Here is a 15281-nt window from a genome sequence, read left to right on the forward strand (position 1 = left end):
TGCTTATTTTTTTTTTTTTTTTTATTGGCTCGTTTTATTTTCCCCTCATGTCTTTACAACTGAAAATGAATTGCCTACAATATGGCATTTTCTTCTTGTAGATGACGTAAAATACAACTTAAAATGAGCTGCTTTTCTGGTTTATATCAATTAAATTCAACATCTTTGGATTTTTGACAAAATAAGCCCTTTGTTGCTTTGGGAAATGGTGATGGGCATTTTTAACTTCTTCTCTTACAATCTTTAGACTAAACAATCAAACTGTAGCTTCTGGGTGATAAAATAATCACTGTTGTCAGCCTGTGAGCCAAGTTAGTGAGAATGTTTTTTCTGCCCAGATTTTGACCTGAAAGTTTAAGGATGATTCAAGTCATCATTCCTGTCAGTAACAATATGATTGTACTCACTAGGTTAATTGCTGGGATGTGATGAGTGTGACTGATCTGCAAACAAAGTGACTGAACCTGTCTAATCATGTGGCTCACTTGTTTCTAGTGATGTCACCATGTTCCCAGATCTTAACAATTAATGTACAATGTTCTCACAACTGACCAAAAACAATGGCTCATTCTACAAAAATAAGCCCCCCAAGTTGAAATAAACTGGATTCATCTTTTAAGATTATTCTTGATGCATCTTTCATTACTTGCGTGGCTCGTTTTTCCTCCAAATCTCCCCTCTTTTCTCTGCCATGGTAAAGTCTGCACCTCAGCCTGTGCTGGAGACACCTCTCTCCACTTGGCTTATTTTTAGAGTAATTTGTCGGCGGTGTTTTCCTTTTTAATGGCACCAAAAGAAACCCCAGAGCTGTGTGTAGAGAGAGAGGGAGCTGAGAAAGTGGGTGGGAGGCTGGGTTTGGAGGTTAGGGGGCTTTAAGGCAGGCGGGCCCCAGCTGCGGCCGCTTTGATTTGGCCTGGGAGGTGAAAGCGGCGATTGAGACGCGAGGTTGGGCCAGTTATCTTAACCTCCCATACTTCAAAAGCCGGGCGAGAACTTGTCCGACTCCTTCCCCTCCTCCTTCCCTCCGTCCGTCCCGTAGAGGGAAAGGAATTGGGGGAGAGAGAGAAGGGGGGGAGACTAAATCCTTCGCTAGCTCTCTGAACAGAGGAGCGTTTCATTTCCTGCAAAAAGGTCCAGCCGGCATTCCTGAGCACTAAAGTAGAGAGAGGAGGGAGGTGAGAGAGAGGAGGGGTCAAGTTGCTCCTGAATCCCAGTGTTTGTGTCGGCTGGACCTTGTGAAGAGCTGGCCTGGTGCCCCCTACAGCCAACCACCACGCAAGCACACACCCCTGCTGTTACCACCAACCTTTTTTTGAAACTTGCGTGCACACACATGCACACACTTCTCGCCCGCAGCCCCTCAGGGCTCTTCTCCAGGCCGGAAGGCCAGAGCTTTTCATGTCTGTCGTGGGGGAAGGAAAAATGCTCCCCAGGAAACAGGGTGCAGTGCAGTGCCGGGCGTGCGGGCCCGCTTTGAGATCCTAGGATGAAAAGAGTGAGGGCGGCGGAGGTAAATAAAAGCATCAGGGGCTCTGTCTTTCTCTCCAAGCGCTTTGCTTCTTTCAGTCTCTACTCTGTGCAGCTCAGGGTCAGCTCTCCTCAGGAAGGGTGGCCTCTGTCCTATTCCCTTTTATCCACATGGGGTAAAGCTGTGTGTGTGTGTGTGTGTGTGTGTGTGTGTGTGTGTGTGTGTGTGTGTGTGTGTGTGTGTGTGTGTGTGTGTGTGTGTGTGTGTGTGTGTGTGTGTGTGTGTGTGTGTGTGTGGGCACTTTTGAGTGTTAAGATGCAGTGAGCAGCAGGGCTCAGTTGACTTCTCTCCTACAAAAACACACTCTTGGCTTTGCCACAAGGGAAAAGCAAACTAATACTGTTTCTTTTCCTTTTTTTTGTCTTCACAAAACATCCATCTTTTTAGTCGCAGGAGGCATCCATCCACCTCTGTCTCTGCCTCTCCACTTTGATCACAGATTCTATTTGATGCTGCTCGGGTCTAAAATAACTCTCCTTGGCTTTTCAATAACTGACGCTAACTCTGTTATGTTAGCTCAAGCCCGGATCACGAGAGGGGAAAAGAACACTTTTGCAGCATGACAAACAATTTCCCCGTCAGGGAAGGGGGCCAATTTTGTGAGGGTCTTGTATAAGTGGATTGAGCAGTCAGGTAACTTTTTTTTTACACCGCAGCGTCAATCTGCACCTGGGCAGGATAATTAGCAGCATCATTTCCATGAACTCTGCTAGTTTTAACCAACTGGGTCAATGCGGTGATCCTCTTGTGTGGAGAGTATTTCCTCGTCTTGTTTTCCCAATCAACCACCTGCAGCTTAAATGTCAACCAGAAGTTACACAATTGGGTGCACGCTTTAAGAGAATGAGAGGAGGAATGAGTCAGTCAGGGGAGGGCAAAGAAGAGCGCAGCACTGCCAGCTGGGTCACGGCAACCCCCATGTCAGGCTAGATCAAAGCTAGACCGGCCCACATCCTGTCACTGACCTATAACCCCTCTGTAGTTCAGAGCTTTGGCTCAACACTGCTGCAAAGGCTTTCATTCAATCAGCTGTAACACTACGAAGAAAGAAATAATGAGTGATGATGTAGATGGTAATGACAGGTTATTTGTCCCTCCCTGAAGTGAGGAGGCATGCCTGCATGGTGAGACACTTTTGAGTCATTCTAAATCATCTTTATTTTCTTGTAAATATTTTTGGGGGCATTTTAGGCCTTTATTTGACAGGACAGATGAAGACATGAGAGGGGAGAGAGAGGGGGAATGACATGCAGCAAAGGGCCGCAGGCTGGACTCGAACTGTGGCCAGCTGCGCCGAGGAGCAAACCTCTACATATGGGTGCCCGCTCTACCAACTGAGCTATCTGGCCGCCTATCTGAATTGTCTTCATATAATTGGTTTTGATAACTGTGACGTGAATGTGATCGGTGTTAAGGTGTGAGTTGCTAATGTTTCTAATTTTTTTTTCCACCTTTTTTTTTTTGGTACACAGATGCAGTTACTTGGTGCGTTTGATTGATCCGTCTTTTCTTTTGTGCCTGTCTTTGTTTTTTGTTTTCTCCCCAGGAGGAAAACGGAACAACTTCTCCACATGCAAAGCGAAGGCAGCAGCTACGGGCCCTCTGCTAGAGATGGAGGCCTGTTAGATTCCATGAAGACCCTTAAATCTCCAAACTGAAGCCTCCAGTTCTCAGAGGATCCCCCCCCCCTCGACCCATCTCTTCCAACCCCACCTAAACCTCACAACCCCTTCTTTCAACACAGTCACATGCCACCACCACCAAGAACACTTCACTGTTTGACTCTACTCCCGTCCTGAAGGCGCCTGCTGTAGAGACACTGAACAAGACAATCACGATTAGTAGGCGCACCATCACAACCACACTTCTCTCACCGAAACCCCCCCCCCCCATCAATTTGATGGCTGCGTTGGGTCAGTTTCCTTTTACAATCAGCTTTACTGCAATCCCAAGGCACTGCACTGAAAAACAGCAGCAATTTTTGATGTGCGCACAAACGTCTCCACTGCACCGCCCAAACACCTGTTTCTAAGTTACTGTAAGTTATTTGTCACCGCGGTTCCTTTGTATAGTTCATTAGGCCGACATTCACTCCCTCAACACCCCCCACTCACACCCACCCCCCTCACCTCTCTCTCCCTGGATTTTTGAGACCATTTGGGGTTTTGCCCGACCGACCAAACACCTCTTTTTAGACTGCACTAAGGAAGCCGGAGGAATCTCATCTTGTCTATGAAACGTCCTCAAGACGCTAATTTAGTTTGTTGCTGACAAGTTGGTGCAAAAAAGGATCAACATTTTGATTTGCTTTTCATTTTAGACTGAATCTTTTTGTATTTTGAACCCTTGTTTCAATTTTTCGGTGTATATTTTATTGATTTTTTTATGTTTTTTTTTTAAATATATATATATATAGTGGTATATATGAAAATAAGCTTTGGACACAGGAAAGCCATTTTTCTTGTTGAAGCATCTTGCAGAAAATTGAAACTTAAGGCTTCTTTTGATAACTATTTGTAACAAATAGTGACCTCGAGTCTTGCTCAGATGTAAAATAATGCTCAGTATGTGTACTTTTTAAAACTGTCAGGATATGTCAATTTTCTTGGTATTTTTGCAGGCAACATTAGGACAAAGGCGAGAGTGATAGCTCAGAGGCCTATATTTTATTGTTCTAAAACATGACAAATGAAGCAGATATATATATTTACCCCAGCACTTGGCAGTCTTTCTTTTATTGCAATGGACCTTTGTCTTTTCTCTCTGGTAGCTAATAGTGTGGTCTTTAGCCATGTTGTTTATTCCATGCAAGCATCTCTGTAACATTTTGATTTTAATGCTCTATTTTAGTATTACTTGATGAATTCCTTTTTTTTTTAATTTTCATATTTTGGGTCACTGTCATCTTGGTGTAGCATTTTGCTTCCCAAGTGTTCATATTTGAACTGTTTCAACATGTTTTGTTTTTTTGTAAGAAAAATAAAAAGGCACCATTGGCTCATTTGATCACTTGTGTGGTGGAAAGACCCGAGCTGGAAGTGCCAGATGTAGCAGTCTGTGTGTCATCCTTGGAGATTATGATGTAAGTATGCATAGGCGACAGTGGTATGTATGTCTTGATGGTGCAAAGCAGGTAAAACACATTGGATATAACATGTTTTAGTCTTTGTGGAAAGTTTAAGCTGAAAACATTGACAAGTAATCAAAACTCCAAAAGCACAAAATGCTTTGGACTACATTTACACTGTATTATTGTAATAATGAAAAAAGTAACATCGTAGTATAAATGTTTGTTTTAAAAATGTCTTTAGACTTTAAAATTCTGTGAAAAGTCTTAAGGTAAAAATTGAATTTTTGAAGATAACATTTTTGATTAAAGAGCCGAGAGCAAAGGAAAAGTCTATTTATAGACAAATCTGAATTGCGCCTCTTGAATGTCTTCATTTCAAGTAAAACAGTGCCACCTTGTGTTCCTGTTGGGTACACAGTACATTTTTAAGAGGCTAAACATCGATCATTCATTCTGTCCACTTCAATTTTATTTATGAAGAAGTAGATCACATATAAGTCAGTCTTAACGGCATCCTCTGCCCTTGGTCTCGATTTAGATCCGTCTCACCAAAAGCCCTTTTAACATGGACAGAAGCAACAATGGTAGAATTACAATACTGAGTAAATGAAAAGGTTACGTTTACAATAAACTACATCAGGTGTAATACAGTGGCCCTCCACTCCAAAATGATTTTGCTTCACTGTAAAGAAAGCTGTACAAGCAGAGTTTGACACTAGACGGCCATATCACAATAAGAGTCACAAAGACGATGATGGAAATATGACTAGAAAGAGTAGTTGTAGTACAGGGCGTAGCTGGGCACTGTAGGGTGTAGCAGGGCCCCTAGCAGGACCACGGCGATGGCTGCAACCATGAATGAAGCTAACACAAGCCTTCAGCTGTACACATTTCTCTATTTGTGATTACCTCTGGGAGGTTATTTTTTTTTGCTGCACTGGAAAAACGGCAACAAACAGCTGAAGCCTTGTATTAGTCAGATAAACTAACATGACTGGGATGTGCCAGCAGAGGCAGGGAATAAATAGACTGCTAGATAGTGGATGTAAACAATACAGGTTTTAAAATGTTTAAAAAGAAAATCAGCTTTGCAAATGTTTAATGGAAAGGAAATACATTAAACCCATGTTACAGCCCAATGATGCACACAAAGCGTTTTGAGAAGTAGGCCTCATTTTCAAAGAACTAAGTAATAAAAACGTTATCTTCCATCTCATTAGCAATAAATATTGTATCACAAATAATTTGATGGATGCTAGTACATTTAAGAGGGATTCACGTTTTATGTTGAGCCTAAACATCACCCAGGTCTGTGAATAACACTTTTCACTCCTACAAGACACCAAATAGTAGCAAATTATTTTAACTCTCATGGTCCTTTTTCTTCGCGGGTTACAACTTTGTCATAAGTACTATTTCATCTGACTGACCGAAGGCTTCATTTATCCTTTTTCACTTTCCTAATTTTAACATATAAAAATTAGTGATGACCACTTTCATTAATTTATCAGTATTGTTACTGGTCAAAAATGACCATGAGAAAGTAGGTGTGAGACTATATTATGTTTGACCAGCAGTTGATAAAATTGCCCATACATCCCAACTACCCCACATACAGAGATTATTTCAGATAACTGAGGTCGATACCCCATAAAAACCAAAAATAAGTAAAACTTGCAGTAAATGGTGTAAATGTATGCTTTAAACGCAAAAGAAGTCATTCAGTGGGCATCCATAAGAAAATGGACTGACAGACAAAAGTCAACCTTTATTATAGAAGGCACAGGCACTTTTTCTATTTCCATTCATATCAGTCCATGTTGGCTGGCTTATTTTCTGAAGTTCTGATTAGTTTCACAGTGACGTCCTTCCCCACAGAACTAGCAACATTGTGAAACTAAATCACTTGTACTTGTAGAATCCTTCTCCTGTCTTTTTGCCCAATTTGCCCTCCGCAACCAGCTTTGTCAGCAACTCGCTCTGGGCAAAGACTGGGTTGTCTGGATTTGCTGCAGACCAACCTAAAGATAACAAAAATAATAGGGTTTTACATTTAATATATCAGTTCATTTGAATTAGCTCTGTTTTTCTTCTTTGCACCAGTTTCATTTTATCACAGGCGGTCACACTTTCAAATTAAAGTCGTCTCCAGCGGTGGAGGAAGTATTCAGAACCTTTCCCCAAAGTACCAGTGTGTCAGCTTTAAGATGATTTATTGGCAGAAATTGAATACATTATTAGGGGAAAAATATAGTTATGATATAATTTCCCATATAGTTTTACTCACCATCCATGATGAACTTTATAGTGTCTAGTCCTACATAGTCCGCAAGCTCAAAGGGTCCCATGGGATAACCACAGCCAAGTTTCATGGCAATATCAATGTCCTCTTTGGATCCATCACCTGAGGGAGAAAACAGAAAGACTAAACGGTAACCATGCAAAGCTGCATAAATCAATCAGGAACTAGAAAATAACATGAAGGGATACCGAACTAGAGCCTCTGGGCCCTATGCTGCACCCGGTCCAGCGCCCTACGCCCTACGTGTCTTTGCGAGTTTAAGACCGACACAGTTAATTCCCGTCCAGTGCCCACGTCGTTGAAATAGCAAATGCACCTGCGCCCATCTTTGCGGCTGTGGGCGTGCTGGTCTTACAGGGACGGGTGTTCAGGTGGATTTTTGGCGTATTGCTATCTTGAGGCAGCGTGGGAAGTGATCACGCTATTGACCAACAAAAACCTGGTCTAAAGTCAGTAGCGCAGCATTTCATGGTTATTTTAACAGCGCATTATTGAAATGTGCCTACGATGACTTCGTTATGACTTAATGAAGACCCCAGCCCGGCGCACGGACCCTTTTTTCATCCCGCTGATAAACTAGCAAAAGTGGATTCGTACACGCCCTAAACGCACCTGCGCCCGGCGCTTCACGCCGTGCCCCTAGAGCGTTAAAATAGGACCAAAAGTAATTTAACGTTTGGAACACTGCTAGGGTTGATCAGAGAGCAGAGAGACAATATTTTCACACCTAACGCTGTTAATTAAGATCAAACCAGAGTGGTCTGTTTGAGTAACAGCAGACAAAAGTTCATTGAAAGTCTTTTTTGGGAATATTTTGTATTTACACTGCGTGTATGTTTTACTATTAATTGACAGTAAATGTGATAATTTGACTATGGACATAACTAGTGCTCATGCAGGTATACATACCTCTCTCATACATGCGGATGACCTCCATGATGTAGGGAAGGAGTAGGCGGTTCACAATGAATCCTGGTGTATCCTGAATGAAGAGATGTTGGATGCTGCTGATTGGGCTGTTCAATATATTTTTAAGAGACTTCAACTCGATTGACATCAGACAGCTAGTATTACCTTGCAGGACACTGATGTTTTTCCTAGCTTTTTGCTGAAGTTCAGGAGGGAATCGAAGGTTTCTTGGCTTGTTGCGGAGGTTGCAATGACCTGTGAAGGATGGATACTTGAAAAAAGAGCTTTGTTGATTCTAATAAACTACACTACGTCACTAGCATTATTATATTATGTTGGGGCAGATTTCAGTTCTCAATAGTTCCCCTTCTTCATAAACGCTGACAGAGAAAAACAAACACAATAGCCAAATCACAAACTGAATCAGTATATACTATAAATCTCTTCTGTACACTTCTGGATACACATTGCCCTTCTGTGACAAAGAATAACACTTCTGGATAATGTAACCCAAATAATTGGCTAAAAGCATGGAGGTGGTTAGCGGTGTATCCGAGAGAGATCTTCTGAGATTTATTTATTTGTGAATGGAGTGATGCTTTTTTTTTTTAAAGATTCTTTTTTTGCAGCATTTTAGGCCTTTATTTGTATAGGACAGCTTAGACTTGAAAGGGGAGAGAGAGCGGGGGGGGGGATGACATACGGCAGAGGGCCGCAGGTCGGAGTCCAAGAAGCTCTATAGTACTCTCATGTCTGTCAATCTAAAGATACTGCAAGCCAGCATAGCTTAGCACAAAGACTGGAAACGGGGGGGGGGGGGATATCTAGCCTGGCTCTGTCCAATGGTAACAAATTCCTACCAACAACAACTCTCACACTCACACGAAAATGAACCATGTTAAATAATGGGCTTTACAGGTGCTGGGAGGCGTTAGCTGTTACCATTAGGCAATACAATTACGGTACTTTAGATAAAATTATGGAATCTAAAATTAACCATTAAATGTTTTATGTTTCTCCCATTTCTTCTTTTCTTTCATCCCACTGAACTGTTGCTTTCTCTTTTAAAAAACCCATCTAAAAAAAAAAGAAAAACCAGATATTTGTTTTTCAGGGGCAGTACCTCTACAAGCTTCATTATTGGGACTGGGTTGAAGAAGTGAAGGCCGCCAAATCTATCCAGCCTGTTGGTAGAGCTGGCGATGTCGCTGATGGGCAGGGACGATGTGTTGCTGGCAAATATGGTGTGTCTAAAAAAACAAGGTGAGGTAATAATTAAATTTGACACACACAGACAGAGACAGACAGACAGACAGACAGAGACAGGCAGACAGAGAAGGGACAGTGCTTACGTTGGAGCCAGCTTGTCAAGACCACCAAAGAGATCCTGTTTGATTTTAAGATTTTCCACAATGGCCTCCAACACAAGATCCGAGCCCTGAACTACAGATCCAGCATCTGTCGAGGTTGACACGTTCTGCAGGGCTTTCTGGATGAACTCTTCACCTGCCTGAAACAAACCAAAATACAATATCTGCCACACATTTCACTCTTTTTTTTGGTTTTTCTTTTGTCTGGTGATCTACTGTGTCTCACCTCTGGCTTATCAGCGAACTTCTTCTTGACCACTCTTTTAAGGTTCCCTTCAATTCCTTTGACAGCCTTTTTAAGGATGTCCTCATTTGTGTCCACCAGAGTCACAGAGTGGCCAGTTGATGCAGCAACCTTTCAGAAAGAAATGAGTTCAAGATAACTAGGAAGAGAGCTGGGATGTTTAGGGGAGAGCAAAACACGAGTAGGCGCCCAAACAGCAAATGTAACCGGAATCCACAAACCAGAGCTGTGACCCAATTCCATACATTTTAAATGTTGTGTGTTCGCACTGGCAAAATTAAAAGATACTCAAAATAACAAACAAAAGACACATTTTGAATGGGCTGTTGATGTACACTTTTGTCCCACACTGCAGTGCACAAAAGGAAGAGGAGGAGAAACAGACTGCATGTGTGGTGGTGAAACAGCTGGATCCGGATCTTGGACAACAGACAAAAGTAACCTATTCGTACAAAATCAGTGTATAATGTGAGACTGTGTATTTCCTGTAGACCAGATACGGCGAGCGACACCTGGTGGCTAAATGTGCATCCTGCACTTCATCTGAGCCGAGTCTTGTCTTCCGACACCACACAAGGAAACAACTGGGTTTAATATGACACCTGAACTATTTCACAACACAACTTCCTCGTGGGATCAATTGGTGACTGTGCTGTTAGACAAGAAAACCATTCACTGTCGGGAAAATGTAAAACTTAAAAACTTTCATGTCGAAAGCTCATTTGATATGGAACACATTGCACGCGACACGAAGCTGCTTGATGGGAAGAGGGTTCTTGTCGATTTACAAGAGAAAAGACTTTAAATCTGAAGACTAATGTACATCTGTTTAGCCGCCACTACTGCTTTATAGAGCAGCTACTACTTCACTAGCTATAATGAAGCTAATGCTAGCTACATGGCTATACACGGAGACCAAAGACATGTCTCTTAGTCTTATGATTACCTGTGCAATTCCTGCACCCATCTGCCCACCTCCGATGATCGTCACATGCTTAATAACAACATTCCTGACAGCCGAAGACGAGAAACCTCTGCGGATCTGGTGACTGAAGAACGCCATGATGTGTCAACCTGCTACACAACTTCAAGGACTGAAACAATCCCGGGTTAGGGTTAGAAAAGAAGGAACGTCGGCGATGACGTCATCACGCAGACACTTCCACGACCTTTCACACAGATATCGCTGTCACGTTCCCAAATGGGGTCCCAGACATATTGACAGAGTGAAGTAAATATGTACACAAACGTTGCTTTAAGGCGAGACCATGCAGGGAATAAAACGTTTGTTCGTGCACTAGTCAAATTTAAGGTTTTTGTGCTATTTTGCTTCAATAACATGCCGTTTTTTTAGACTAGTGGAAAGAAAACGTCCAAAATACACATTTAGGTGTTTATTTTACCATACTTGTCTTTTTTTGCGTCTGTAGATTTCTCCTGAGACTTTCATGGGGATATCTAAAAATAAGACCACCTGTGTGCCCTTTTTACTTTAAGGTCACGCACTTAAGATGACACTCCAGATTGTCAATGTCCACTAGAAATCTTGTAAAATATCTGAGTCTGAACAGTTAAATACTCACTTGAGTGATGTTAACTCTTTCTAGGTAGAGTAAAAAAAAAGAATCTGGCTTTTCTGGTCCAGAGAATACTATCTTGGGGCTGAAGTGGATGTTTGTTTTAAGTTCTATTGGGGATGGATAAAGCATGTTGACAAGTGTAAATGAATGGATGTACAGAAGGATGAAAATCAGCAAAAAGAAAATATGTAATGTCCCTAATCCCAAATGAACTGTCATAATGGTTCAGAAAGTCCCAGTTTTTAGTCAGTTTATTTTAGATCATTGAGATAAGTTTTATTACTGACCTGATATGTTTTTGTTAAAATCATAATTCACCTCTCTCAACCTGCTTCTAACTCTAAACACAGTATGGGAACGCCTTATAAAAAGGGCCAGAATGCCCCCTGCTGGTGTAAAACCACATTAAGCTTTAAGCTGTGTATTTCTCATGGATCGTTACATACAGTCTATATTATTTCTACAGTTTATTCCTTCAAAATGACAACATGATCCTGGTTTGTTTGGAAAAGGAAGAAAAGGCAAGGCAATGCAGTTTTATTTGTAAAGCACATTTCAGCAACAAGGCCATTCAAAGTGCTTTACATAAAACAAAGAGAAATTAAAAAACATAAGATACGAGAATAAAAATTATAATGCAGTATACAAAATGAAACATTAAAGAGCAGCTAAAAACAACTAAAAATATAAAAGCAGATAAGACTGTCATAATCTTTTAACAATGCAATTAAATTAAATATAGGAAAATAACAATTATGAGGCAACATCAAAAAGAAAGGTCTTCAGCCTTGATTTAAAAGAACAGAGTAGCGGCGGAACTGTCAATTGTCCTGAACACAGTGAACCATTTTGTAGAAACCCAAACCTTGTTGACCAATACGGTGGCATTCCATACAGGCAGAACCATATTTCACTATCTCATCCACCACAGGATCATATGACTTTATACTCTGGTTACCCATAACCAAGACTGGAAGAACTTCTCTTTACTCTACAATACAGTCGTCACTATAAAGCTTAGTTTAGTCACGGCAAACCCTGCAAAATCCTGAACAGCTCCAACTGTTTTTGTAGATTTTACCATAAAATCTATGTCACACCCACGTTTGAGAAATTCTCCAAAATGTTTGTTTCCTGTTTTCAGAAATACCGCCAGAATGGCCACAACCCTAATCTCACAAAAAAAAAAACCAAAAGGTACCAAGTTACTCAGTTTACTAAAGTAAAACAAGGTAAAGAAAAGAGTTAAATGATGATATTGATATGAAGTTACCTTGTACACCTTGTATCAGTGACAACGTTTCTAGCACTGAGCTGACTATTTCTTCCACTGTTCTGATGAAAAATCTTTTTTTTTGTGATCAATTTTTTTTTAATTTAAAGTGCAAAACATTGGTCCAGATGACAACATACCGAAAAGTACACTACACATACCGAAGGAGGCCCAGTGCACCTTTCCCACAATCCTTTCTTGCGATCAAATGTTTCATTCCAAAACAGAGAGAGGAAATACAGGAAGGAGGGAGACACAACAAAAACACAACAGCAGGAACAATTTCTGATGAACAAAAATCTCATAAATCATTCGCAGTGCTAGAACAATACTATTTTAAAAGGAAACAAAAATTTAAAGTAAAAAATTTAAAGTAAAAAACATTAAATATATATTCGTGATACAGATAATTATTTTTAGGATAATCTCTTTTTATTGACACATGGCCAGTAATCCATTAATCCAGTTAGTCTGTAAAGAAAATATATATCTCAAGTCTTTGAATTAAAATCTTTCTTTCCCTATTGCCCTAATAAAAAACATTATAGGGACAGTTCTATAAATCAGTGGTATGCATTATAAATCAGTACTATGATAAAATATCAATACAGTTATTGAACAGTTATCTTACAAAATCAAAGGCATCTGGCATATAATACTGACCTGATACTGAAGAGGCTGATTGACCAACATAATCAACAGAATTTTGATTATATACCTTAATTATTACTTTACTATCAAGTAAAGATACAAAAAAATTAGCCAGTTCCGGCTTTTGAAAATTAGAGGGTTCACTGCAGCTGTTCTGAATCACATAATTGTAAATGCGTTGCATACTGTAAATGATCACTTTGGATTATGGTCACTTCTGATGGGTATTTTTCATTGCTTCTGAAATGTTATGGACTAAATTATTGCTTAAATAATCATTAAATTAATTGATAATGACATAATGTGCAGTCATAAGTGCATTAGCAAAAGAGCTACATCCCAATCAAAACATACTTTTTCTATTTTGCACTGATTACATTCACTCTCCAGGAGACCTTTACTCACAGCTTGGTTGGTTGGTAAAGCTCCTTGATTTACAGAAGATGTGTGAGAACCAAATATTCCACTTTATATACGAGGGTGCACACACACAGTGTATGGAAAGGGTGCATGCGTCAGGCCAAATCGTCCGTCCAGGGTGGGAGGAGGCGTTCCCTCTGGCAGTCTGAATCTGAAGGCCTGCAGTAAGCTGGTAACCGTCAGGAACAGCTCCATCTTCGCCAGCTGTTCCCCCATGCACACCCTGCGACCTGAACGATACCGCGGATAAATCATCAGCGCATGGTGCAAGGACAATTAAAATTTAATTTTTAGATCAGTGTTTGGCCCATATAAGTAAGAAATGACATAGTACATACCAATCCCGAATGGTATAAAGCCTTCTATTCGGATCAACTTTCCCTCCTCGTCCAAGAAGCGTCCTGGGTTGAAACTGTCTGGGCCGTCCCACAGAGTGGGATCTCTGTGGACAGACCACAGGTTGGGCACAATAACGGTTCCTTTGGGAATAGTGTAGCCTCTGAACTCTAAAATAAAGGACAAAAAATACATTCAAAAGCCATCACCTTGGCGAATCAAATGCTTGTGAAAGGACGACAAAGCAAACAAATTTAGCTCTGGATATCTTTATTATCCCCGATATACAATTATTGTTTATCATAATAATCATAACAATTGTCTTTATTGTCCACAGGTAGGTTAGTAAAACGCACATACAATAAATAGCACAACATACACAGACAACACTAACAGACATGGTACCAGTGTTGGTGATTATGAATTTAGCAAACGTATTGCATTTGGAATGAAAGACCTTTTTGTAAATATTCTTGGTTTCTGCAGCGGCTCTATAGTGTCTTATTTATGAATTCTTTAAAATGGGGATGAACAAGATCCGACAATTGGTTGGGCTTTTTTGTTTCACCTGCGTTTATATACTGATCCCAGTTTGATTTTACTGATGTGGATTGACTATTTATTTGACCTTGTTGATTATCTTGTCCTACTGCGATCACATGTTTTCATTTATGATGCTGTCAATGTGATGTCTGGAGCCCTGGACCAAACAAATGTTCCTGTGTGGGATAAGAAATTAGGCTAGGCTAGATCTGATTCAACTGTGAGGCTATGAGTGCATCACAAAAAGGTTCCTAAATATTTAAAGTCTTCTCCTTTCTCAACAGGCTGATCTAGGGCTTAAACGATTCCTCAAGTAACTCGAGTACTTGGATTACTAAAAACCATCGATGCATATTGATTCGCCTCGAAGCTGTGTTAAACGATCTAATTAACATTGTTTACCGCTGTGTATCCGCACGGATGATTATTACTGTCGCACGACGGACTGACGAAGTCACGCCCTTCTACTTCCGGACCATGGGACCTATCCCAGTTAAACAGTTAAAGAAGTGGACCAACAGATTTCGTTGTTCTGGACGGAGTCCAGTGAAGGAAATTAGAAGCTCTTTTCCGGTGATGGCTGAGCATTACTTTTTTTTTTTTTTTTTTGGCTGAGCATTACTTCGCAACCTCCAACTGAGCTTGACGACGTAGATGTGACGTGGGCAACGTGTCTGAAAGTTGTAAGTCCTCTGGTAGCTGTGCCAAGAGAAATCTCAATTATTCCCAATTAGCAGAGACGGAGAGCGTAGGTATATGTTAGGAGATAACATAGGCACAGGCTAGTTATTATGGCTTGCCATAAGTTACTGCTAACTAACACGCTAGTTAACATTAGTAATTAAACCTAAACAGCTAATGGAAGCCCAAACTGTTTGCGTGCTTCCCCTGACAATACGGTGATTTGTCGACTATGCAACGCTAAAATGTGTGTTTATGACTCAATCGTTAGCCTGTTTTTACAAAAACCATCATGTGAGCTACAAGGTAATGGAGCCTTTTATACATTGTCGTGTGTCTTTAGAAATAAACAACGGACAGAGTCTTTAAACGCT

The 15281-nt window shown here is 40.7% G+C and overlaps 3 protein-coding genes across 10 annotated transcripts in view; 1 reads left to right on the forward strand and 2 right to left on the reverse strand.

The window, feature by feature from the left end:
• Positions 1-3407, forward strand: part of lef1 (lymphoid enhancer-binding factor 1) — a 39953-nt gene extending 36546 nt beyond the window's left edge. For all 7 annotated transcript variants that reach the window (XM_032501075.1, XM_032501049.1, XM_032501080.1 and 4 more), the window contains one exon: positions 3075-3407. Coding sequence is in view for 4 of the 7 variants with exons in the window: in XM_032501049.1 (XP_032356940.1) it covers positions 3075-3154 (80 nt within the window). In the remaining 3 variants the exon portion in view is untranslated. The remainder of the gene's footprint in view (positions 1-3074) is intronic.
• A 2911-nt stretch (positions 3408-6318) lies between these two features.
• Positions 6319-10587, reverse strand: hadh (hydroxyacyl-CoA dehydrogenase). 2 transcript variants are annotated; one of them, XM_032501123.1, is made up of 9 exons: positions 10370-10587; positions 9406-9534; positions 9162-9319; positions 8933-9059; positions 7975-8064; positions 7810-7882; positions 6886-7002; positions 6463-6619; positions 6319-6422 (listed from the first exon to the last, which is right to left on the reverse strand). In XM_032501123.1, the coding sequence occupies exons 1-8, from the start codon at positions 10484-10486 to the stop codon at positions 6501-6503; spliced, it is 930 nt and encodes a 309-aa protein (XP_032357014.1). In that variant the 5' UTR covers positions 10487-10587; the 3' UTR covers positions 6319-6422; positions 6463-6500. The 2 variants fall into 2 exon arrangements, with proteins under 2 accessions (XP_032357014.1, XP_032357006.1); XM_032501115.1 differs by having other exon boundaries at positions 6319-6619.
• Positions 10588-12685: 2098 nt separating this feature from the next.
• Positions 12686-15281, reverse strand: part of cyp2u1 (cytochrome P450, family 2, subfamily U, polypeptide 1) — a 7898-nt gene continuing 5302 nt past the window's right edge. The window contains exons 4-5 of the mRNA XM_032501041.1: positions 13686-13853; positions 12686-13577 (exon numbers count right to left, since the gene is read on the reverse strand). Coding sequence (XP_032356932.1) covers positions 13396-13577; positions 13686-13853 — 350 coding nt within the window. The 3' untranslated portion in view covers positions 12686-13395. The remainder of the gene's footprint in view (positions 13578-13685; positions 13854-15281) is intronic.

This window comes from Etheostoma spectabile, chromosome 2 (assembly GCF_008692095.1).
Source record: "Etheostoma spectabile isolate EspeVRDwgs_2016 chromosome 2, UIUC_Espe_1.0, whole genome shotgun sequence".
Lineage (NCBI taxonomy): Eukaryota > Metazoa > Chordata > Actinopteri > Perciformes > Percidae > Etheostoma > Etheostoma spectabile.